The following is a 25,351-nucleotide window of genomic DNA, read 5'->3' on the forward strand; positions in this document are numbered from 1 at the left end:
TGATGTTCTATAGAAAATGTTTAATAATGTTGATAGATAATGAGGATAGAAGGTAAACCCTGAGTCCTCATAGGAGTCATGTAGAGATGACTCAGTGCTCTTAAACTGAAAGTAATGTTATGTTCTATACTGTGTATAGTAGTTGAAAAGACAGAAGGCTCGGGCTGAAAGGAGCGGTCCTGTAAGAAAGGAGAGGCAGTAGGTCTGGTGCCGATAGGACAGGCGGTCCTGCAGATCTAAAGAAGGAGAATGTAAAAGTTAAATTGCCTTATAATGTGATTATAAGAAGGTCTTTAGCGGATTCAGAGTGTACATCCTTAAGGACAACGTTAACTTATTATGCAAACGTTTGCACTAAGTAGAATACCCGGTTGGGTAACAGGAGTTATTTATAGCCTGTAATTTATAATGTTAACCATGTTTGTAACGTTCAAGCGTCCTCACCTCCCATAAAGGGAAGCTCTGTTCAAGCTTACTTATTGTTATTGCACTCAACAAAATTGTATGTCTTTTTGCTAACTTGTATTGTTGTTTTCTTCCCAGTCCCGGAGTACTGTGTTTAACCCCTTCATGACCCAGCCTATTTTGGCCTTAATGACCTTGCCGTTTTTTGCAATTCTGACCAGTGTCCCTTTATGAGGTAATAACTCAGGAACGCTTCAACGGATCCTAGCGATTCTGAGATTGTTTTTTGTGACATATTGGGCTTCATGTTAGTGGTAAATTTAGGTCGATAATTTCTGAGTTTATTTGTGAAAAAAATGGAAATTTGGCGAAAATTTTGAAAATTTCGCAATTTTCACATTTTGAATTTTTATTCTGTTAAACCAGAGAGTTATGTGACACAAAATAGTTAATAAATAACATTTCCCACATGTCTACTTTACATCAGCACAATTTTGGAAACAAATTTTTTTTTTGCTAGGAAGTTATAAGGGTTAAAATTTGACCAGTGATTTCTCATTTTTACAACAAAATTTAAAAAACCATTTTTTTTAGGGACCACCTCACATTTGAAGTCAGTTTGAGGGTTCTATATGGCTGAAAATACCCAAAAGTGACACCATTCTAAAAACTGCACCCCTCAAGGTGCTCAAAACCACATTCAAGAAATTTATTAACCCTTCAGGTGTTTCACAGCAGCAGAAGCAACATGGAAGGAAAAAATGAACATTTAACTTTTTAGTCACAAAAATGATCTTTTAGCAACAATTTTTTTATTTTCCCAAGGGTAAAAGGAGAAACTGGACCACGAACAATGTTGTCCAATTTGTCCTGAGTACGCTGATACCTCATATGTGGGGGTAAACCACTGTTTGGGCATACGGCAGGGCTTGGAAGGAAAGGAGCGCCATTTGACTTTTTGAATGAAAAATTGGCTCCAATCTTTAGCGGACACCATGTCGCATTTGGAGAGCCCCCGTGTGCCTAAACATTGGAGCTCCCCCACAAGTGACCCCATTTTGGAAACTAGACCCCCCAAAGGAACTTATCTAGAAGCATAGTGAGCACTTTAAACCCCCAGGTGCTTCACAAATTGATCCGTAAAAATGAAACAGTACTTTTTTTTCACAAAAAAATTATTTTAGCCTCAATTTTTTCATTTTCACATGGGCAACAGGATAAAATGGATCCTAAAATTTGTTGGGCAATTTCTGCTGAGTACGCCGATACCTCATATGTGGGGGTAAACCACTGTTTGGGTGCACGGCAAGGCTCGGAAGGGGAGGCGTGCCATTTGACTTTTTGAATGGAAAATTAGCTCCAATCGTTAGCGGACACCATGTCGCGTTTGGAGAGCCCCTGTGTGCCTAAACATTGGAGCTCCCCTACAAGTGACCCCATGTTGGAAACTAGACCCCCCAAGGAACTTATCTAGATGCATAGTGAGCACTTATAACCCCCAGGTGCTTCACAGAAGTTTATAACGCAGAGCCGTGAAAATAAAAAATAATTTTTCTTTCCTCAAAAATTATTTTTAGCCCAGGATTTTTTAATTTTCCAAGGGTAATAGGAGAAATTGGACCCCAAATGTTGTTGTCCAGTTTGTCCTGAGTACGATGATACCCCATATGTGGGGGTAAACCACTGTTTGGGCACACGGCAGGGCTCGGAAGGGAAGGCACGCCATTTGGCTTTTTGAATGGAAAATTAGCTCCAATCATTAGCGGACACCATGTCACGTTTGGAGAGCCCCTGTGTGCCTAAGCATTGGAGCTCCCGCACAAGTGACCCCATTTTGGAAACTAGACCTCCCAAGGAACTAATCTAGATGTGTGGTGAGCACTTTGAACCCCCAAGTGCTTCGCAGAAGTTTATAACGCAGAGCCGTGAAAATAATAAATGTGTTTCCTTTCCTCAAAAATATTTTTTTAGCCCAGAATTTTTTATTTTTGCAAGGGTAACAGGAGAAATTGGACCCCAAAAGTTGTTGTCCAGTTTCTCCTGAGTACGCTGATACCCCATATGTGGGGGTAAACCACTGTTTGGGCACATGCCGGGGCTCGGAAGGGAAGTAGTGACGTTTTGGAATGCAGACTTTGATGGAATGGTCTGCGGGCGTCACGTTGCATTTGCAGATCCCCTGATGTGCCTAAACAGTAGAAACACCCCACAAGTGACCCCATTTTGGAAACTAGACCCCCCAAGGAACTTATCTAGATGTGTGATGAGCACGTTCAACCCCCAAGTGCTTCACAGAAGTTTACAACGCAGAGCCGTGAAAATAAAAAAATCATTTTTCTTTCCTCAAAAAAGATGTTTTAGCAAGCAATTTTTTATTTTCACAAGGGTAACAGGAGAAATTGGGCCCCAATGTTTGTTGCCCAGTTTGTTGTGAGTACAGTGATACCCCATATGTGGGGGTAAACCACTGTTTGGGCGCACGTCAGGGCTCGGAAGGGAAGTAGTGACATTTGAAATGCAGACTTTGATGGAATGGTCTGCGGGCGTCACGTTGCATTTGCAGAGCCCCTGATGTGCCTAAACAGTAGAAACACCCCACAAGTGACCCCATTTTGGAAACTAGACCCCCCAAGGAACTTATCTAGATGTGTGATGAGCACGTTCAACCCCCAAGTGCTTCACAGAAGTTTACAACACAGAGCCGTGAAAATAAAAAAATCATTTTTCTTTCCTCAAAAAAGATGTTTTAGCAAGCAATTTTTTATTTTCTCAAGGGTAACAGGAGAAATTGGGCCCCAATGTTTGTTGCCCAGTTTGTTGTGAGTACAGTGATACCCCATATGTGGGGGTAAACCACTGTTTGGGTGCACGTCAGGGCTCGGAAGGGAAGTAGTGACATTTGAAATGCAGACTTTGATGGAATGGTCTGCGGGCGTCACGTTGCATTTGCAGAGCCCCTGATGTGCCTAAACAGTAGAAACACCCCACAAGTGACCCCATTTTGGAAACTAGACCCCCCAAGGAACTTATCTAGATGTGTGATGAGCACGTTCAACCCCCAAGTGCTTCACAGAAGTTTACAACGCAGAGCCGTGAAAATAAAAAATCATTCTTCTTTCCTCAAAAATTATGTCTTAGCAAGTAATTTTTTATTTTTGCAAGGGTAACAGGAGAAATTGGACCCCAACAGTTGTTGCCCAGTTTGTCCTGAGTACGCTGGTACCCCAAATGTGGGGGTAAACCACTGTTTGGGCACACGTCGGGGCTTGGAAGGGAGGGAGCACCATTTGACTTTTTGAATGCAAGATTGGCTGGAATCAATGGTGGCGCCATGCTGCGTTTGGAGACCCCTGATGTGCCTAAACAGTGGAAACCCCTCAATTCTAACTTCAACACTAACCCCAACACACCCCTAATCCTAATCCCAACTGTAGCCATAACCCTAATCCCAACCCTAACCCCAACACACCCCTAACCACAACCCTAACCCCAACACACCCGTAACCCTAATTCCAACCCTAACCCTAATCCCAACCCTAACCCTAATCCCAACCCTAACCACAACTGTAACCCCAACACACCCCTAACCCTATCCGTAACCCTAACCACAAGCCTAATCTTAACCCTATTTCCAACCCTAGCCCTAATTCCAACCCTAACCCTAAGGGTATGTGCCCACGTAGCGGATTCGTGTGAGATTTTTCCGCACGACTTTTGAAAAATCTGTAAGTAAAAGGCACTGCGTTTTACCTGCGGATTTACAGCAGATTTCCAGTGTTTTTTTGTGCGGATTTCACCTGCGGATTCCTATTGAGGAACAGGTGTAAAACGCTGCGGAATCCGCACAAAGAATTGACATGCTGTGGAAAATACAATGCGGCGTTTCTGCACGGAATTTTCCGCACCATGGGCACAGCGGATTTGGTTTTCCATAGGTGTACACGGTACTGTAAACCTGATGGAAAACTGCTACGAATTCGCAGCGGCCAATCCGCTGCGGATCCGCGGCCAATCCGCTGCGGATCCGCGGCCAATCCGCTGCGGATCCGCGGCCAATCCGCTGCGGATCCGCGGCCAAATCCGCACATGCCATAACCCTAACCCTACCCCTAACCCTACCCGTAACCCTAACCCTAGTTCTAACCCTAACCCTAGTGGAAAAAAATATATATATATTTTCTTTATTTTATTATTGTCCCTATCTATGGGGGTGATAAAGGGGGGGTTTATTTATTATTTTTTTTATTTTGATCGCTGTAGTAGAACCTACCACAGCGATCAAAATGTTCTTGTAAGGAATCTGCCGGCGGGCGTACTGAGCATGCGCCCGCCATTTTGGAAGATGGCGGCGCCCAGCGAGGAGACGGCCGGACACCGGGAGGATCGGTAAGTATGAAGGGGTGGTGGGGGGGTGGATCGGAGCACAGGGGGGGTGATCGGACCACAGGGGGGGTGATCGGACCACAGGGGGGAGCGGACAGCAGGACGGGGGAGCCGGCAGGCGGACGGAGGGGACCAGACCCCATAACGGAGGACTGGGGGGGCGATCGGTGGGTGTGGGGGGGGTCACTAAAGTATTTCCAGCCATGGCCGATGATATTGCAGCATCGGCCATGGCTGGATTGTAATATTTCACCTGTTTTTTAGGTGAAATATTACAAATCGCTCTGATTGGCAGTTTCACTTTCAACAGCCAATCAGAGCGATCGTAGCCACGGGGGGTGAAGCCACCCCCCCTGGGCTGAAGCACCACTCCCCCTGTCTCTGCAGATCGGGTAAAATGGGAGTTAACCCCTTCACCCGATCTGCAGGGACGCGATCATTCCATGACGCCACATAGGCGTCATGGGTCGGATTGGCACGGGTTTTCATGACGCCTATGTGGCGTCATGGGTCGGGAAGGGGTTAACCAGGGGGGAGTGCAGCGCCCCAGAGTCCTGGTCATTGCAGTACTGTGGCTCCGCCACTAAGGGGAGCTATGGCACGTCTGATGGCACTGAAGGAGTTCATCTGACCAGGTATCACAGACATCAATACATTTCACAGCTGGGCCTCCGGGGGGAGCTAAGGGTTCTATTCACTAGGCCACTCCCCACCATAGTGGGTAAACTGGGGGTCAGGCAGGAAGTTAGATGAGAAGCTGACTGGGTTGGAACCAGGCAACACCTTGTGGCAGAGGGTGTTGTGGGGGAAGATACAGTAGGGTCTCTGTCAGGGGTGGGATCCTGACAGAGGCTTGGCAACTTGAGTGAACGTAACGGGACCGTGCCTGCTCAGCATAGCGGCGGTGCCCAAGGAAGGATTAGAAGCGAGATAGATTGTGCTGAGTGAGAAACGAGATCAAAGCAATAGGAGAACACCAGTAGGAGTCATGCTGTAAGACCGAGGCAACATCCTACTGAGGCGCACAACCGGTGGCCGGAACGCCGAGAGAGTATCATAATATCTAGCTTCAAGCAATACTCTAAACAGCGGCAGGACAGTCAGTCTAAGGCGGGCTGTCTAACTTAAATCACCTATGCAGTCTTGGGGGGCAACTTGTGGAGAGGGGCGACTCTAGGGTCCCGGAAGAGCTCCGAGCCTACGCGTCAAACGGGTGCCGTCCCAACCAGAACATCAGGGAGGGACGGAGGATTAGCAGAACATCATCTAATCGAGTTGTGAGGGAACTTAAGAAACAGACACAACAGTTGTGGGGACTTTCCGTAAGCACAGCAGGGAAGGACCACAACACATAGCGCAAGCAGGAAGGCACAGATTTCCACCTGTGAAGAGAACTCTGGAGGTGCCATTGGACCGGCCGGACTTGCGCAGCCTGGTGAACCGTATTCTGGACTGAGGACCCTGAGATCTTCAGTAAAGAAGTAAAGAGACTGCAACCTGGTGTCCTCGTTATTTACTGCACCGCACCACTACGGCACGACCACTACCACCATCCCTCCACACATCACCATCAGCACCATTCATATCAATTATTTGTTGTGCGCCCCACGGCAGGGTCACGGACCGGGGCCTAGCCACCGTGACAACCCCAGAGCAGAGACTCACAGGCCCGGTACCGGGTACCCCTCGGCCCTGCGGCGGTGGGAGCGCTACACTCACACACCACATGACATCACAAAGCCTAATAAGGGCAAAGGAGTGACAGAATGCCAGGCCAAGGATGTAGGGCGCTTAAGTGAAGAATGGAGAATCTTTTTGCTTAATTGTGAGTGGGACCTTAGCTATAATATGCTGCTCTTACATCTAGTAATTGCCTAGGGTCTTCATCCCCTAAGGAGGGTCCAACAGGAACCCAGTACACCAGACTTTTGGCCTGATACCCTGAATTCTACAATGATTTTAACTTTTAACTTTATCCCCATCCCCTACACATGAATAGAGTTGAAACCAACAGCAGAGAAGGGAGCACTGCCTTGCATTTCACTAGGCCACACCACTTTAGGCTTTTTGTCTAAAAGTTGCAAAACTAGTGGTCTATAAACAGAGAGACAGTTTTGAATAGAAATTGTAAATGCAAATTCTATACAAATTTCAATATTGGTTTCCTCTGTCCCAAGGGGCTAGCATCCCGGGAACAGATGTTGGAATGATATCACTGCACCATGCAACTACACATTCCACAGTGGAATTGAGGTAAGGTCAGAACAACCTGTATATTTTTATGAGAAAAAAAAGAGGTACTATTTTCTTCATGGGGGATATTTTCTACTATGGTGCACTATTTTGCTACATGTTGGCAGTATTTTACTAACTAAAACACTATTTTGCTACCAGGGGCACTCTTTTTCTATCATGGGGAGACATAAGTTGTATTACCACTAATGCCCTCCAAAATCAATAATAACTAGCCCTTTTGGATCTTCACACACAAAAAAACTGCATCTCTGTGATTTTCGAGGGCCTGTAGCATAGCTGAGAAAGACGGGGTTAAGTCCTATCTTTGCAGTGTTTGATTAGAAGCACCTGGATGGTTTCTCTAAGAAGCAGGAAGTAGATTAATTGGGGGAACCAGCCAAGATGTGATCTATAGCTGAGAGAGAGACATCCTGGGGTCTCTTTCTGAATGGAGCGACTGGGAAGTCAGTCAGTCTGCTGGAAGCAGCACAAGCAATTGTGTCAGCTAAGGGAAGCTGAACTGACTGGATGTGTCTTGGAGCTGAAAAGTGTTGTCTGCACAGGCTATGTGCAGAGATCCGCAAGTATAGGTGGTTGATATGAAAAATAGCAGGCTGGGGCTAGCTCAGCCATGTATGAGTAGCCAAGGCTCTGTTCTGTTTGGTTAGCACCTACACAAGGCTCTGGATTTATAGTTTTGAGTTTGTTTTGCTGCTGTACAACCTGTGGAAAGCAATAAAAACTGCATGTGTTTGGACCAAAACTGCATTGCCTCTGTGAACACTTCCTAATGTCTACCAGAGAGTGTGAATCCTTACAGGCAACAAAGGAGGCATTATCACCTTGTAGAAGGCACAAAGTTGGAATTTCAACTATGAAGTGGGCACAAAAGTGGAAAATATTGTTGTTTTGAGGCAGAACGAAGGTAGATATTATTATTTGAGGGACTATTACTTTTTGGCCCTTATAAGGAGCGCTATTAATGTTTTTGCCACTGAGAAGATAACTATTTCTATGTGTGGACACTATTATCACTTGGGGCACAACAGGTGGCATAAATACTTTGTGAGACACAAAGGGGGGTTTACGGTGTGATGCACTGCTCATGTCTGGGACACAAAATGGAGCTTTTAGGGTGATCTTGATGTGGCACTTTTTTAAGTGTGTCACTGTAGGTATGGTATAATAATGTACAGTGTTTGGAGGTACTGGGGAACATATCAGGTACAGAAACAGTGTTAGATTCGCAGCAACAGGCATAGAATTGAGGACATTAGCATGATGGGAGTTTGTGTAGCTTAGGAAAAGATAGGGAACATGCTGCAAAAAGAGCCACAGATGCAAGCCACAGCTGAAAGTAGTGTCACCAGATATCACAATCCAAAGTGCATATATTACTAAATAGCTCTCTTAGATCTGTTGAGAAATCTAGTACCGGATCTTCAAACACTGTACCATATTCACTTACACAGATTCCCTGTATGTAACAGAGGTCTGGAGTGACATGCCTGACATGACAGGGTAACGAAACTTATAGGCCATGCTATGCTACTCTGAGAAATTAAATATGCAAATGACCTCTTCAGAGAAGAAAAGTACTTGAACTCTACAGTGCCACCTATTGGAAATAGCAATCCTTAAAGTAAATATCGACCCTTTAAAGGGAACCTGTCACCCCCAAAATCAAAGGTGAGCTAAGTCCACCCACCAGCATTAGGGGCTTATCTACGGCATTATGTAATGCTGTAGATAAGCCCCCCGATGTATCCTGAAAGATGAGAAAAAGAGGTTATATTATACTCACCCAGGGGCGGTCCCGGTACGATGGGTGTCGCGGCCCGGTCCGGTCTTCTTACGATGATGTCCTCTTCTTGTCTTCATGCTGCGGCTCCAGCGCAGGCGTACTTTGTCTGTCCTGTTGAGGGCAGAGCAAAGTACTGCAGTGCGCAGGCGCCGGGCCTCTGACCTTTCCCTGCGCCTGCGCACTGCAGTACTTTGCTCTGCCCTCAACAGGGCAGACAAAGTACGCCTGCGCCGGAGCTACAGCGTGAAGACAAGAAGAGGACGTCATCCTATGAAGATGGGAGGCCCCGGACCGGACCGCGACGCCTATCGGACCGCAGCAGACCCGCCCCTGGGTGAGTATAATCTAACTTCTTTTTCTCATCTTTCAGAATACATCGGGGGCTTATCTACAGCATTACAGAATGCTGTAGATAAGCCCCTGATGCTGGTGGGCTTAGCTCAACTTCGATTTTGGAAGTGACAAGTTCCCTTTAACGAGCCTTGCCATATGACTTAGGAAAAATGCTAAACAAAAATCTCAATTTTCAGACACAAGTTTTGGGGTGTTACCCCTCCTGGGGGTACAGGGTACACAGTAAGTGTGAAACTCACCAAATAATGCCTTACTCCGAAATATCAAAATAAAAGAAAAAGGTTTTGCCGTTTTGAGAATAATTGTCACCATTAATAAGTGTAATGATTTTTATTTGGATACTGCTATTAACTGCACAGGCTCTTTTCTGGCAATTAGAAATCGCTGAATAGCGAGCATCCTCATAATGATGCCTGCTACAATACAGTGCCCACTACATTCATTGACAGGAATCAGGGAATTGATTTATACAATATATACTGCTAGTAATGATGAAATTATACAATCAGACATCACATTTACTTACACTATTTAAATATAAAGAAAAGGAATGAGACCATAAAACATAATAAGTTCACACTGCATTAACAAGCTGAGCAGAAAGAAAAGGGAGCTGGAGGCAGCGCTAGTGAGGGGGGAGACAAATGACAGGCTATGTGAGAGAAAATGATGTGTAGTAGCTAGTTCAAAGTGAACACCCACTGGAAACACATTTTGAAAGCCATAGGGAGAAAGCACTCAGAAAAACATCCCTTTAAAAGCAAGGATGCCTGATAAATCTGCTGCTTATTAACTACTTCTTACCTTCAAACATCTGGACAAAGACATAGATTTTAACAAAGAGACCAGAAATACACTTATCAGTGATAGTTATTGACAGCTGTCGGTGTAGTGTAAATGTTTTCTGCAGGTGTCCGCACCATAAGATGCAATAGCAATACATCACTGATTATTGCATTTTTGATCAATTGTTTTGCTGGAATTTCCCTTTATTTGACGCATTTTAGTGCAGATTTGAAACAGTGTTTTATAATGCATTTTTCTTTTGGAATAAATAAGAAGTGTTGATTCTGAACTTAAAAAAACAACTGCATGTATTTTTGCATGCATATTTTTTAGGACAAAATTTTTTTTTAAAAAAACCCTCACAATTCAACAGTGTCTTTAGATGCACAGGGGGCATGAGTTATTGCAGAATCACATCTACTTTGCTTGGACAAATAAATGCAGCACAAAAAAATGCAGCTAAAAAACACAGTGTGTTTGCTACAAGGAAACATGGACTAAGTCTTCAAGATATGAATGGGTCAACATGGTCAAGGTAGAACTATAATACTTATTATCATATTTGCAATATTTAATATCACGGTGATTGTTGCACAAATACTCATCAAATATTTTCTGCAATCACAGGAATGATTTTCCATGTGTCACGCATTTGCAGATTTAGACCCCGAATCATCAAGAGCAGCAATTTTCTTGCCGGTCTTGATGAGGGGGTGTGGTGGAGTCAGACGTTCTTTATTCATGAAGAGGTGCACACCTCTTTATGAATCTGGAGCATCTGATGAGTGACGTGCGCCTGTGTTCCCTACACCAGAAATCTAACTCCATTCTCTAAAATGCCACAACTCGTTATGAATTAGAGGAGCTACCGTAATTCCCAGTTGCATCAGAATATAGCCACTTTCAAAACTTTGACGCCACTTTTTTGGCGTATTATTATTTTTTATTTATTATGTTTACTTATATAGAACCATCATATTCCACAGCGCTTTACAGATATTGCTATCTCTGTCCCCATTAGGGTTCAGAATCTAAATTTCCTGGGAATAACCAGTTTGTGGACGGAAACCACAGTACCCTAAGGAAACCCCCGCAAACACAAGGAGAACATATAAACTCCTTGCCGATGTTGTCCTTTTTGGGATTTGAGCCCAGGACACCAGTGCTGAAAGGCTACAGTGCTAAATAGTGATGAGCGAATATACTCGTTACTCGAGATTTCTGGAGCACGCTCGGGGGTCCTCCTAGTATTTTTTAGTGCTCAGAGATTTAGTTTTCATCACCGCAGATGAATGATTTACATCTCTTAGCCAGCTTGATTACATGTGGGGATTCCCTAGCAACCAGGCAACCCCCACATGTACTTAGCCTGGCTAATAGCTGTAAATCATTCAGCTGAGGTGATGAAAACTAAATCTCCGAGCACTAAAAAATACTAGGAGGACACCCGAGCGTGCTCCAGAAATCTCGAGTAACGAGTATATTCGCTCATCACTAGTGCTAAATACTGAGCCACCATGAATCTTGAGCTTTGATGAAGTGGGCCACGGTTTACTTATATTTCTGTAAATGCCTTCTCGTGTCCAATATCACAACATGCTAACAAAACCCTTGAGAGGCTGCAGTCCAAGGCCCAACTACTGGGTTGCTACTCATAGATAAACATAGCATAGACCTCTCATGGCAGACTATCACAAAATCATGGTCAATAGCTGGTCATCTCATACCATACATCTCGTGATATGCTGAGTCAAGAACAAGGCCAAGGACAATGTATGAATACAGTGCCAGATCGATCACAGTATATTGTCATGTCCCAGTTCACGTGGCCAATTTACATTAAATATGACACAAAAATTTCAGCATAAATGTAATTAATGAAGAATTAGGGCAACTCAATTAAAAAATGAAGAAAATCAACATCTTTTGTGAACATCGTATTTACATCTAGTACCACCTTTTCCGATTGTCTTTTATCAGTTATCTTACATGTATAGGTGTCCATGATTGAATGCAGAGGATAATAACACACTGTGATACCAGATGAACGCTCCTTAACTGCTGTTCTACATTCTATCAACATTTTCTGCAGCTAAAATGCCAAAATGCTGGAAACAACAGTGACATATCATTACGACAGATACTAACCTACAGCGATTCACAAGCACGAAGCAGAAATTCATAGGACAGCATTAAGAAATGAGCCTTATTTCACATCATTTTTTAAATAGGAGCTTCCACAAGTTAGAATATCCAGCTAGCAGCCTGTAGCTCCTTCTCATCATCTCTGACTGATGCACAAGCTGGAAAAGAACATATTGTTTCCTAGACCCGCTTCTATAATCAGGCTTGTGCTACGTAAATCCGTGCCCTAATTTGCCGTCCTGTAGTGAGAAGACCACCATTTCTGAACCATAGCCCCCATTATCTTTAAGCTGCAAATGAAATTGCCCAGAGCATTTCCCAGGCTATGAGAGCTATGTCTATTGAATTAATCCACTCCAGTGGGCTCAATATGTCTTACAGCCAATGGTACGAGCGCCTTCAGCGGGAGCAGAGTGTTGATAAATACTCTCATATTTTATGAATAGGATACCGTGTTCACGTCTTGCTGATTTACTACACATACTGTACATATGCCATCAGTTACATTTGACAGACACAACAAATGACAGTTTTCTGTCTCAAACTCCTGATTTTGTGTTCACAGTTCTTATTGTAAGAATGTTCTTTTTTAATGAAGCAAAGCTACAGGAAAATCATCCAGGCATCATCTGATCCAGTTGTTTCAGACAAAGATAAATCAACCAGAAACAGGTATAAGTGCTTCTTTTATATTCCCTCCCCTTTTTTAGAAAGAATTCTCTGCATTGGCTCAAAAAATAATGAAAACACAACCAGAAACATCACAAAAACATCTAAAAAAAATAGTCTGAGATGATGATGACAAATGGCATAAATTCATCAGTGGTGCAGTTCCCAGAGGTCTGAACCCAATCATTCATTAATATAAAGTCCAATGCCCTCCTGCCCGGGTGTTGCAGATCTTTCCACAGAGAGTTACCAGGAGAGGTACTGTACAGAGAGAGTGCTTTTTGTTATGAACCCTATTTGCTCAGTTATTTTGAAGCTCCCATAGAAGAGTATAGGGAGAGCTTCTCCTCTGCATGACAGGGCCCCATTTTAGAGATAACTGTGGATCCCAGTAGTGAGATCCGCATGGATCATATATTTCATATATGATCATGGATCATATCCCATGGCCATAATGTAAAAGATGAGAATACCCCATTAAGAATCTAATTAAGGCTACGTTCACATTTGCGTTGTGCGCCGCTGCGTCGGCGATGCAACGCACAACGCAAACAAAGCCGCAACAAAACGCACGCTAAAACGCTGCGTTTTGTGACGCATGCGTCCTTTTTCGCCGAAAGTTGGACGCAAAAAAAATGCAACTTGCTGCGTTCTCTGCGCCCAACGCTTGCGGCCAAAAAAACGCATGCGTCGCAAAACGCAGCACAACGCATGTCCATGCGCCCCCATGTTAAATATAGGGGCGCATGACGCATGCGGCGATGCTGCGGCGCCTGACGCTGCGGCGCCGAACGCTAATGTGAACGTAGACTTAATGGAGTTTTGTACATATGATACAATGGGACAACTAATAGATTACATTTACTGACTTTATAGTATTGTGAGTTCAGTGCATTTTACCATATGGTGTCAAATCTTTATATACGTAAAGATTAAGGTTGGCGTCACCCGGTGACTTTGGCCTCAGGTCGTACGGTCGAAGATTGTTCTATGCCATTGCTCCAATGCAGTATAATGTGGTAGCATTGAGACTCACTAGGAAGCGCGACCACAACAACCAAGTCAAAAAAGTCAGAACTGGTGGGATTTTGACTTGCTTGTTTTGATTGCAGTGCCTGGCTGGTTGCAAACTGTGATCCCTATCATTTACATTATGCTGAAATGTAGCAGTGATACAGGCCAAACTTTGGCCATGTGAACTATATCATGACCAAGGTCGCCATGAAGCCTCAGGCTTAATCAGCAATAAAATCCCGTATTTAAGGGGTATGGGATGGAGATCTGGCATTATAATACATAGGACAAATGAAATATGTTTATATCTATTAAATACAGCCAACATTTTTTCCATATTATCAAATCTAAAGGGTTGTTTGCAGACTCACTTGATTTTTTAGAAAGCACAGCAAATGCATACTACAGTAATTGTTAATATGCACACTAAGAACTACACAAGTTTTTTTTTATACTTTGTGATTTTTTTTCATCTCTACATGCCCCTTTATGTATCCAGCTTGAAATTTAGCTGAATGGGTCCTATTCTTATCTGCTAAAATTACGTTTCCGAACAGTACTTGCGTCTCATCAGTGCTGCAGACCTATCCCTCCTCTGTCTACTTCTGACAAGCCCTACCTCTGTGAGTTATCATCAAGCTAATCTAAGTATATAATTCATCTTATGCTTCTGTGAAATCTCTTCTCCTATACAGTACCCTGCCTGAATGATTTTAACTTCTACCGTCTCAATCAGTATAACAGCGGTGTAATTTTACACTGCTGATTCTAGCAAAGCTCAACTCTCATCTACTCCTCAACACTCACATAGAGCTATGTTTGTTGCCTGTGTTTGTCCTCCTGTACAGTATAAAACTATGTTTGTTGCCTGCTACTGGCAGATCAGTGATGTGAAATTGTTGCTATGTTGATGCATATGGTGGAAGATAATCTTCTGCCATATGCATCAATAGAACTACATTTGCAGTTTAATATCACTGGTCTCTCAGCAGCAGGCAACAAACAGTTCAGCTCCTCCCATCCTTGGTTTACAGCTCTATTCTTAAGAATATCTCTCCTTTCAGCCTGAAAGGTAATTCTTTGTGTTGTGATGTGCAAAACAAGTTATATTGGTACAACTGAATATGTATATGTGTACATTATTATAAGACTACCTTGTGATTTTGGGAATAACCATTTGAAGAATTACCAAAATATAAATATTAAATATTGTACCTAGTAGATGTACAGATTGCTTTTACAGTGAGATCTTAGAGACCGACTTATAAAAAATAACCTATGTATGTTAAAAATGTCTCCCAATTATGTGACTGCTATTAGGAGTAAAAGAAAGCAACAGGGGCAGCATGAGATAGCTGAGGGGGAGAAATGTGATAAAGGTCACTGTAAGGTAAACATATTTTTTATGATTCTCCAATTGAAATATTATATGAGGAAACTATGCGGAGTCATGCACTTTTTGAACACAGCTCTGTATTGTATCACATTTATATTTGCTACAACTGTCATGTACATTACACGAATGATAAGCTAATGAAACATAATATCCATCAGTCTGAAAAGGCAACAAGTGTTAGTGTCTAATCACAGTGAAACTGCTATGTCAGATATAAAAGAGGCAATTTTTCAAACTGGATATGGGAGGGTGCTGTATACTTTCTCACACTTAAGGTACGTTGATATGAACATATTTTTATTCTGTTTCTGTACACAGGATAATGGTAGCCCATATAATAGTGCAAGTGGGTGATTTCCCACACGATCGTCAAAACAAAAGGTAGCATGCGCTAATCTGGTCACAAAATTGACTAGATTAGCGCATGTAAATAGTAAGCAGCTCCTGGACCAGTCCGTTACGCAGATGAGCACATGGCATCAGTCACGTCCAAAATTTGTGGACTTGACTGCATTTTTTTTTGCATACAAGAAAAGTCACGGACATCTGAATGAGCCCTTAATCTGCATATACAGCTCTGGCAAAAATTAAGAGACCACTGCAAAATGTTCAGTTTGTCTGATTTTTCTCTATATAGGTATATTTTTGAGTAAAATGTAAATTGTTCTTTTATTCTATAAACTTCTGACAATATGTCTCTGAATATCCAAGCAATACATTTTATATTTATTTTCTGAAAATGATAAATGGTTAAAATAATAATAAAACGCATTGCTTGCAGACCTCAAATAATGCAAAAAAACCAAGTTCATAATCATTTAGAAACAACAATAGTAATGTTTTAACTCAGGAAGAGTTCAGAAATCAATATTTTGTGGAATAACCATGATTTTTACTCACAGCTTTCATGCGTCTTGGCATGCTTTCCACCAGTCTTTCACACTGCTTTTTTGGTACAAAAATGTAAGCAGTTCTTCTCAGTTTGATGGCTTGTGACTATCCATCTTCCTCTTGATTACATTAAAGAAGTTTTCAACGCGGTTCAGGTTTGGAGATTGGGCTGGCCATGACAGGGATTTGATGTGGTGGTCCTTCATCCACACCTTGATTGACCTAGCTGTGTGGCATAGTGCATTGTCCTGCTGGAAAAACCAGTCCTCAGAGTTGGGGAACATTGCCTGAACAGAAGGAATCAACTGTTTTTCCAGGATAACCTTGTATGCGGCTTGATTCATACATCCTTCGCAAAGAACAACCTGCCCAATTCCAGCCTTGCTGAAGCATCCCCAGATCATCACCAATCCTCCACCAAATTTCACAGTTGGTTCAAGACACTGTGGTTTGTACGCCTCTCCAGGTCTCTGTCTAACCATTAGACGACCAGGTGTTGATCTGGGGATGCTTCAGCAAGGCTGGAATTGGGCAGGTTAATCTTTGCGAAGGACGTTTGAATCAAGCTGCATACAAGGTTATCCTGGAAAAACAGTTGATTCTTTCTGCTCAGGCAATGTTCTCCAACTCTGAGGACTGTTTTTTCCAGCAGGACAAAGCGCCATGCCACACAGCTAGGTCAATCAAGGTATGGATGAAGGATTACCACATCAAATTCCTGTCATGGCCAGCCCAATCTACAGACCTGAACCCCATTGAAAACCTCTGAAATGTAATCAAGAGGAAGATGGATAGTTACAAACCAGCAAACAAATAACTGCTTAAATTTTTGTACCAGGAGTGGCATAAGGTCACCCAAAAGCAGTGTGAAAGACTGGTGGAAAGCATGCCAAGACGCATGAAAGCTGTGATTAAAAATCATGGTTATTCCACAAAATATTGATTTCTGAACTCTTCCTGAGTTAAAACATTAGTATTGTTGTTTCTAAATGATTATGAACTTGTTTTCTTACCATTATTTGAGGTCTGAAAGCACTGGGTCTTTTTTTGTAATTTTGACTATTTCTCCTTTTCAGAAAATAAATACAAAATGTATTGCTTGGAACTTCAGAGATATGTTATCAGTAGTTTACAGAATAAAATAACAATTCACATTTTACACAAAAATATACCTATATTGAGAAAAATCAGAGAAACTGAAAATTTTGCAGTGGTCTCTTAATTTTTGCCAGAGCTGTATTACCCTCACTATCGACGTGCATTGACCTAAATTAGAAAGTTCTATGAATCTAGTTAATTCTTCAATTGTCCAATGTAAATTCCTGTGTTCTGTTAGAATTGATTTTGTCATTTTGGACACATTACTAATAATGTTCAGTATCGGACACGCTGACACGCTAAGGCCATCTAAGGGTATGTGCACACAACGTCCTTTAGATGATTGTATACCCATTGAGTTTTTCTAGCAGAAGACGCTTCAGGATAACACTGGTGGTATTTTTGCTGTAGCATCTTTCTTGGCACCTTTGCTGTCACCTTTTCTGATGGCTTTGATGCTAGCATTTTTTTTGCACTGGGGTCCTGTTTTCAAATCCCACGAAGAACAACATCTGCGAGGAGTTCTCCCTGTATGTGTGTTGGTGTTCTACAATTTCTTCCCACACTCCAAAGACATATCGATAGGGTATTTATATCATGAGCCCCAATGGGGACAGAGATGATGATGTCTGTAAAGCGCATTATATAGGCAGAGCATAATAAATGATAATAAGCTGCCTGAAATATGGTAAGGTCACTTCTTGTAACCACTTCCGAAGCCTGAAGTAGTTAAAAAAAAGCTCAAAAACACTGAACATATGAACAGCAAGTCGTTTTGACATTTAAGTGCATATGTTCATTCTTTTTAAGTATTTTTAAGGGCTTTTCAGGTGGATTTTGAAGCGGATTTACATAACAAAAAGATGTTGCGTGCTGATATGTCATTACTTTATCATCATGGGGGTTGACCTCTGGGGCCAAGTGTATTTTATTATTCAGCCAAGTTGCCAGCACCACTAACGTGTAGAGATAAAAGGACACAGTGCTATTACAGCACAGCACTCGCTTCATTTTGCGGGTCTAAGTGAGATGCCATCATGGTAGAAGGTGATAATACTCTTTTAAGTATGTTTATACTTGGTACAAATTTGGCACATGCTTTTTGGCAGCTAAAAAACAGAGTTGGGGTAAAAAAATCAGAAGTTTACAATTTCCTTTCTAGTTTGCTTCCCTTTAATGTAAATAGGTACCATTCTGTATAATCTCCTATCTTCTGACCACTGCTTCACTTGTTGGTTCTGCTCTACTAAACACAGGTGCGACTGAAGTGGCTCAGCCTTGTCTCCCTTGAGTAAAGCTGAGTTTATGAGAGCAAAAGAGTCTGTGTGTTACTGATATCATTGGGTCACACCATAACTACAGAAATTCTTCATAGCAGAAAATAGAAAAATTGTACAGAAGGGTGCAAATTTACCTCAAAGGCAACCTGCCTTCTGATACGCATCTTCTGTTAGTGACTTTTCCTGGTATAAGAAATATACAGTGCGCTTCTTATAAACGTATTATAATTTATCATTCCAGGTGTGTGTTCATAGTTTTGAAGCTCATTTTGCTCTTGGTTAAAGCACCACTCCAGCATTTTTTTTATTGCAGTGCTGCAGTGGTGCTACTAATCTACGTTCCCTGACCCTATTCTTGTACTTACCACCTGCAGTCTTCATCTTTTATTAGTGCCGCTCCGGTCAGTCTCCAGTAATTTGTGACCTGCCGGATCGCTCCAGTCTTTGCTGATTGAGCTGGAAGTCACAACTGAATGTAAGTCTATGAAAGCCAGAACGAGGAATTCAGAGAGTTCCATTGAGTGCTTGTGATTGTTACCACTAACTTCCGGTCAGTCAGAAGTTGCGGTCACAATATGTGCAGCTTGACTGAAGCAGCGCCAGGAATAGCTGAAGGTGGCGACTGGTAACTATAAGACTAGGTTCAGAGAACTTAGATTAGAATAGGATCCTAAAGGGAACCTGTCAGTTGATTCATGTGCCCAGGCGGCATGATTCAAGAATGGGCTCCTGCATTGCAAACATCTATGTCTTATTCTGAAACATGACAGAGTTGACAGCAAAGCCATGGAGGAGGTGACTAGTCCAAGAGGTATGTCCTCACAACCTTCTTCCCTGGTCTGGTCCCTCCTTATGTGAGTAGGGAGCGACCTCTTAGTGTAGTTGAGAGAGCAGGGAGACGCCAGTGAGGACTTACCTCTTGGACTAGTCACCCCACCAACAATCACGCTTTCATCTATGTTCTTCTCTGAAATGATGAGATGTTTGTAATGCAGGTGCCAGTTTCCGATTTACGCTGCCCGTGGTTTGGACAGCATGATTCGACTGACAGGTTCCCTTTAAGATCCACTTCTGCTTTTGACTATAAAACAAGTATAAAAACAGCCTCAAAATTGTGAACACAGTTCACAAATTAGAAGAAGTGCACTGTATATTTCTTACTAGCAGAAGACTCGTACAAGCTACTTCACAAAGCCTCACAGACTCCCGCTACTTCTGTAAAAAACATGGGCAGCTGCAGTTTAGAGCTTGAATTGCATAAGCCGAGCGTTACACTATATTACTTGCCAGCATCAATAATATGGATGACAATGTCTGGACATACTGACAGTTATCAATTAACTCATTCTATGCTGGAAAGACTCTAAAAGGGTTAATAAAAAAACCTAATAGCTTTTTATAACTGTGAGGATGTAGACAGGGAATCAGTGTGCACACCAGTTCTTTTTCTTCTGTTAGCAGGGAGAGGCAATTCAATCCAATGTGGTTTGAAACATGAGTAGGTCACTGTACACCATGATAAAATTCCCTAATCCCTGGGCCAAATTTCCCTGAGGAGGGCCTCCTCCTACCCCTTTACTTTCCAAGCTGACTTTTCCATTCCCACTCTCGTGTTTCCCTCTCCTTCATTTCTTTCATTTCCCCTACCTTAAAGCCTTGATACCCGATCTGTGGCCAGTGCTCATGTTTCAGTTTTTACAGCTTAGACCGTCTATTGCTGTATACATTCCTTTCTTTCTGCTCTGCAGTGATTACTTACCAGGGCTTATTTTACACTAGTCCAGATGAAAGCTGCTCAGATGAAGGGAAACATAGCCAGACTGTTTGAATATTGCAGATATGAAACTACACAAGAACACATTGTGTCCTTCTTGACATTTTGTATCAAACTTATTTGACCATTTTGCCACTATATGCTTACTGTATTCAGGGACCCAGGAAAAAGTGAAACATGAGCATGCTTGTGGTCCTCTTACGGCAAGGCGAGGGCTACATTGCAACATGATGTCATGGGCGAATCATTTTTAAATTGTGATTCCAGTACAACTTCAGGTTTGAGAAGAAGAGTTTCAAGCAACCTTGCAACTTTACAAAAATTCTGGAATTTTGGGATAATTACAAGGTTCTTTTCAATTTTTCCTCCATAGGCAACAATTGTCGCTAATAATAATTCTACTTCTATAGCTCCAACATATTCCGGAGCACTTTACAATTTATCGCGAGTGCGATTCATGTGCAACTTCATTTTGCTGAGGAGTTTTAGCCTAAATTGGGTTCAAATTATTATTTTTTAAATATATGTACTGCAAAAGTTATGAACTTTAAAGAATTTACCCCTAACCAATAAGATAATATGCTGTATACCTATTTCTTAATACAATATCTGCTTTGAGGAAATCTGGTTGACAACCAATATGACAGCTTTTACCGCTGAAGTTGTCAGACAGCTTTTCCAGAATCCTGAATACAAAATTTGCCTACTTATGACATGATGCATTTTCTACACATTTTCTATTTAATGGTGTCCATACTGTAGATATACCCTCTGTAATGGCAGCCATACTGATGGTCACTTTCCCAGACATAGATTAAAGTAATAATCTAAGTAACACTTTTAGTGATTACTCTTGGGAGGAGAATGTAAGATGTGTATAAAATACTTCACTTTTGAATACAAATTAATATTTTAATAATAAATAAAAATAACACTTAGACAGGTTGATAACCCCCTTCAAAAAAGTTGTCCATTAGTCCTGCAAATAAAATGAAAAGATCTCAAACTTCTCATCAAGGGCTACTAAAAGTTATAGTACCCTGATGAAAAGTAACAGTAAAGTGGAAGGAAAGGCTGAATCCATTATAAGATTTAGTCCTCAATAGTAAAGTATCAGTTATAAAAGTGTAATTTTCCCCCTTACAATGTTGTTTTTGTTTCATCCCCACTCGTTCAGACAAACATCTGCTATGAAGAACAACTATCTCCCAAACCACTGAGAGAGCCTGCAGCCAAAATAAACAAAACAAACCCAGAGGATCCAGCACAGTCAGCCTTTATATCCAGCCAGGATAACATTTCACATGTTTTGATTAAAATTAGCTAATTTGTAATTCTAGAACCTATGTTAAAAGCTGCAATCCATATAGATCACATTAAGCGATGGCTCTGAGCAGCCAATGACAATGTGATAGATTTAGGCAGCCCTGTAAGGGGTGGGTGGTGGTGGGGTAGAGGGGGGGTGCAGGAAGGCAATTAACCATTTCAATTATAGTTTATGTTTTGTATTCAGAAAAATAAAACAGACCCTCTGAGTTGATGTGGAGAAATGCCTGTCCACTTTAGACGATGTGCAACCTGAAAACTGAAAAATACCAAGGATCACTGATTTGGAATGGAAATTTGCCATCAGAAAGTTACATAGATTTTCAATCAGGTAAGACAGATACGTAAGTCTATAAATTGGAGCTGGGCCTCGTGGTCTGCAAAGGTGGGCTCAGAGAGATGAATTGCTGTACAGTATAAGAGCGGTGTGTGAAAAATATAAACTGTAATAACTGTCCACCGCCTCCTCAAACCTGCACATTTCTTCTAAAGTAAGCTCCGTCCTTAGAAAAAGTAACTATATTTACACTTGAGTACTTTTTGGTCCCAATGACTAAGAGAAGGTTTCTATGGTGGTTTGGCTTTCTTTGTAGTGCAGCATCTGAAGGACCAGATTGAAAGCAACCTCTGCAGAACATCTGGGTGGCCATGGTTGTGCAGGACTACTGAACACAACATGCTCTCCTGGGGTTTGTCTTACACAAGAAACACTATATATTATAGAACAAAAAAAAAACACTCAATGAGAGGATAAGCAATTGTGGGTGTATTACACCTAACTCTAGGAGACACAGCTGCTGAGAAGTGAGGCATGCTTCATCTACACAAAGCACACTCCTTAGCTAAAAGCAGGTAAGGCAAACTCTTAGATGCTTTAACTCTTAAGTCAATAAACCGAAGATGTCATGGCATTCGGACTGGGAATTCTGGGTTTCCTATGGTGTGTAGGTGAGGTGTGCAGTCATTAGAGGTGGGTGACCGCAGGAGCATACGCAGTGCACAGAGCACCATGCAGTCCACGTAAAGGGTCAGCTTCGGTGACACACAATGATGGCTGGTCAACGGACAAGACTTGAGTGTGTGAATGAGTCTTGAACCCAGGAGGGAGGCGGGGCTGAGACAGTCAATGCATTCTGCTCAAAATGACAGGCACCTCTACATTATGGGAAAGATACCCTGACAAAGCAGCAGCCCTTTACCTTCATCTCCTCGTTGATCTCTCTCTTCACAGGGTGTGCAGGCTTCCTGCTTCTTTTATTTTCCGGTGGTCTCCCCTCTTTTTCCATTTCTGCCATTTCTTCTATAGTTTGCGCTGATGAAATGGCTGCGTGTATGAAAGCGTATTTGTAGGATGGTGGAGAAGGAAAGTGGAGTGGCTATCTAGAGGTGAAAGACGTCAGGGACTGTGTGAGGAGGGAGGGCTTGGGGATGCCAGGCTGTTGGGCTGAGAGTGCCCTGCTGTCAGGTCAGCCATCTTCTGCCTCTGTCTGCATTAGTCCTCTCAGGCTTGCGCTTGTTGCTTTGTGTATGTGTGAGTGGGTGTGTGTGAGTGTGTAGTGCTGTCTCTCTCTGTGTGTATGTTTCTGTGACTGTACGTGAAAGAGAGGGAGGAGAGAAACACAGAGAAAGCTCCTTGTGTGGAACAGCAGAGGGGGATACTACCTCCCAAGCTGGGAGAGAAGGAGGAGCTCCCAGCTGCCAAAACCTTCTCCTCAGCCCCCTTACTCTGCGAGTAGTGCTAGACACATCTGGGTGATGGGGATGGATGGAGCGGTGCTAGGTCTCACACTTGCTAAGAGCTCCTATTATCCTCTAGTAAAGATAAAAATTGAAAGTTCTCAGTAGCTGCTACCTGATGGCTATCTGACAAGCAGCAAGCTTTCAAGACAGCGTGGTTTCTCCATGTGTCCATGTCTTTAAGGATGCACCAAAAAACTGAGCTGGACTATAAGCTGGTATACATGTAAAGTGTAAGAGCACGTTCACACTGTGGCCATTTCATAGACAAGACCAAAGAAAAACTAAGTACCCTATGTTATCAACATGTTATTTCACTAAAAACCCTATGTTATTTATATATACCGTTATACTTTATTAATTTACTTGCTGTAGAGTATATGCTCATTTTTGTTGTTATTTATTTTATTTTTTTTTTACTTTTTTTTCCTTTCATCCTGTAATTAAAGTAACATTAGCTTTGATAGAAACAAACAAAAAAATGGTTAATTATCTGTAGCTACCATTACTGGTTATATATAAAAACCCAAGTGATAAAATATTTGTAAATATATTTTATTCATCTATATTTTGCCATCATCTCCCATAATGTGTACAAAATAAACAAATAATAAAGTGAGACAATGCAACTGTATTACATAGAGAGAACATTACCAATAAAAAAGCTTCCTATCTATAAAACATTAAAACATTAGGCATGGGGAAAAACAATGAAGGGAAACAGCTTCATGGGAATCCAGTGCTGGAATAAGGGCAACAATATATAGTTTAGGCAAAAAGTATACGTTTACAGTTTGGTTAAGCAATTCCTTTATTTACTGAGGGGGAAATGTAAAAAGGAGACAAGCGAGTAATGATGCTCTTGACACATACAATTCTATCAAAAATAGGAATTGCAATATGAAATGTCATTAGATTGTCCACCAGGAGCATGGACAACACGTTACATAATTGGTAGGAAAAATTTAGACAGAAACGTCTTAAGGTGTAGACTATTTAAACACATCTATTAAAAGATGATTGGAAATAGCTGCACTTTTCTTTGAGTTTATGTGTTCTGGGTACCAAAGGTGGGTATCTATTCTGTTATTACGTGCCAGTTTGCATATATTGCAGATGTATCCTTTAAGACATTTCTCCACTTCCTAATGTTGTTTAATCTCAGACTGATACAAAAGCTGGAGTCACCTATCGGAGGAAGATGAGAGTAGGGCAAGCTGCCTTCCCTTGCTCAATGTGACAGCTGGATATAGAGGAGGGAGTGATGAGCAGACGTGATGAGCATACCAAGCTCCTCGGTCACACTGCCATTGATGAGGAGGATGATAAGGCAATGTCCAGGGTGATGTTCATTCCAGCCAGTGAGCAGCGAGATGGAGGGGGCGACAAGAGATGGGGCCATATCCCTGTCACTATAGCAGCAGCTTTTGCCGAGAAGCATCAAATTAGCCAAAAGGCTAAACTGATATATTTAATAGGTTTTCTCGGCTTTAAGCTATAAAAGTAGTAATTGTAAAAATGTACAAATCTAAATGCAGCACTATTATTTCGCGTTATTCTATAAACCCATTTAAATGCTTTAAGTGATGAAAAAAAACACAGTAGTTTATTACAATGGACACTGGAACTCAGTGTAGTAATTACAGTATATTCAGTGTCTAGATGTAGGCAGTATGATGTACTAATTATTAGACAGAAACAAAAATCCACATTTAATTGCCTGTTAGTGATAAAAAATACATAATGTAATAAGTCTGGTATATTGTGTAGCTAACTAAAGCCTGTTGTAGGCTCCTATGTATCAAGCAGGAGGCAAGCTGCCGATATTGTCTATTTCAATAAGTAATGGTACTACAAATATGATCAACACGCATGATCATGGGAAATTTATAGAAATCATGGAGTTCCATAATAAGAGTCCTAACTGACCTCTATCCCTAAAAAAAATAAAAAAAATTCAGAGGAATAGGCGAGGTAATTACATAAAGGCTCAATCAAAGAAGGACATACCTCTCAAGATTTAAAGAGAGAGGCACATGAATTGGAGAAAATAT

The 25,351-nt window shown here is 41.8% G+C and overlaps 1 protein-coding gene and 1 long non-coding RNA gene across 5 annotated transcripts in view; one reads left to right on the top strand and one right to left on the bottom strand.

The window, feature by feature from the left end:
- Positions 1–23,203, bottom strand: part of SOBP (sine oculis binding protein homolog) — a 298,320-nt gene extending 275,117 nt beyond the window's left edge. For 2 of the 3 annotated variants that reach the window (XM_077289617.1, XM_077289615.1), the window contains exons 1-2: positions 22,760–23,203; positions 21,763–21,819 (exon numbers count right to left, since the gene is read on the bottom strand). In XM_077289617.1, coding sequence (XP_077145732.1) covers positions 21,763–21,819; positions 22,760–22,855 — 153 coding nt within the window. In that variant the 5' untranslated portion in view covers positions 22,856–23,203. The remainder of the gene's footprint in view (positions 1–21,762; positions 21,820–22,759) is intronic. The other variant, XM_077289616.1, reaches the window with a different exon arrangement.
- LOC143809887 (uncharacterized) lies at positions 6,558–14,418 on the top strand. 2 transcript variants are annotated; one of them, XR_013222510.1, is made up of 3 exons: positions 6,558–6,613; positions 12,678–12,784; positions 14,295–14,418. It is a non-coding gene; the product is annotated as an uncharacterized LOC143809887 (long non-coding RNA). The 2 variants fall into 2 exon arrangements; XR_013222511.1 differs by lacking the exon at positions 6,558–6,613 and adding an exon at positions 6,978–7,041.
- Positions 23,204–25,351: the final 2,148 nt, after the last annotated feature.

This window comes from Ranitomeya variabilis, chromosome 2, assembly GCF_051348905.1.
Source record: "Ranitomeya variabilis isolate aRanVar5 chromosome 2, aRanVar5.hap1, whole genome shotgun sequence".
In the NCBI taxonomy this organism is placed as follows: Eukaryota; Metazoa; Chordata; class Amphibia; order Anura; family Dendrobatidae; genus Ranitomeya; species Ranitomeya variabilis.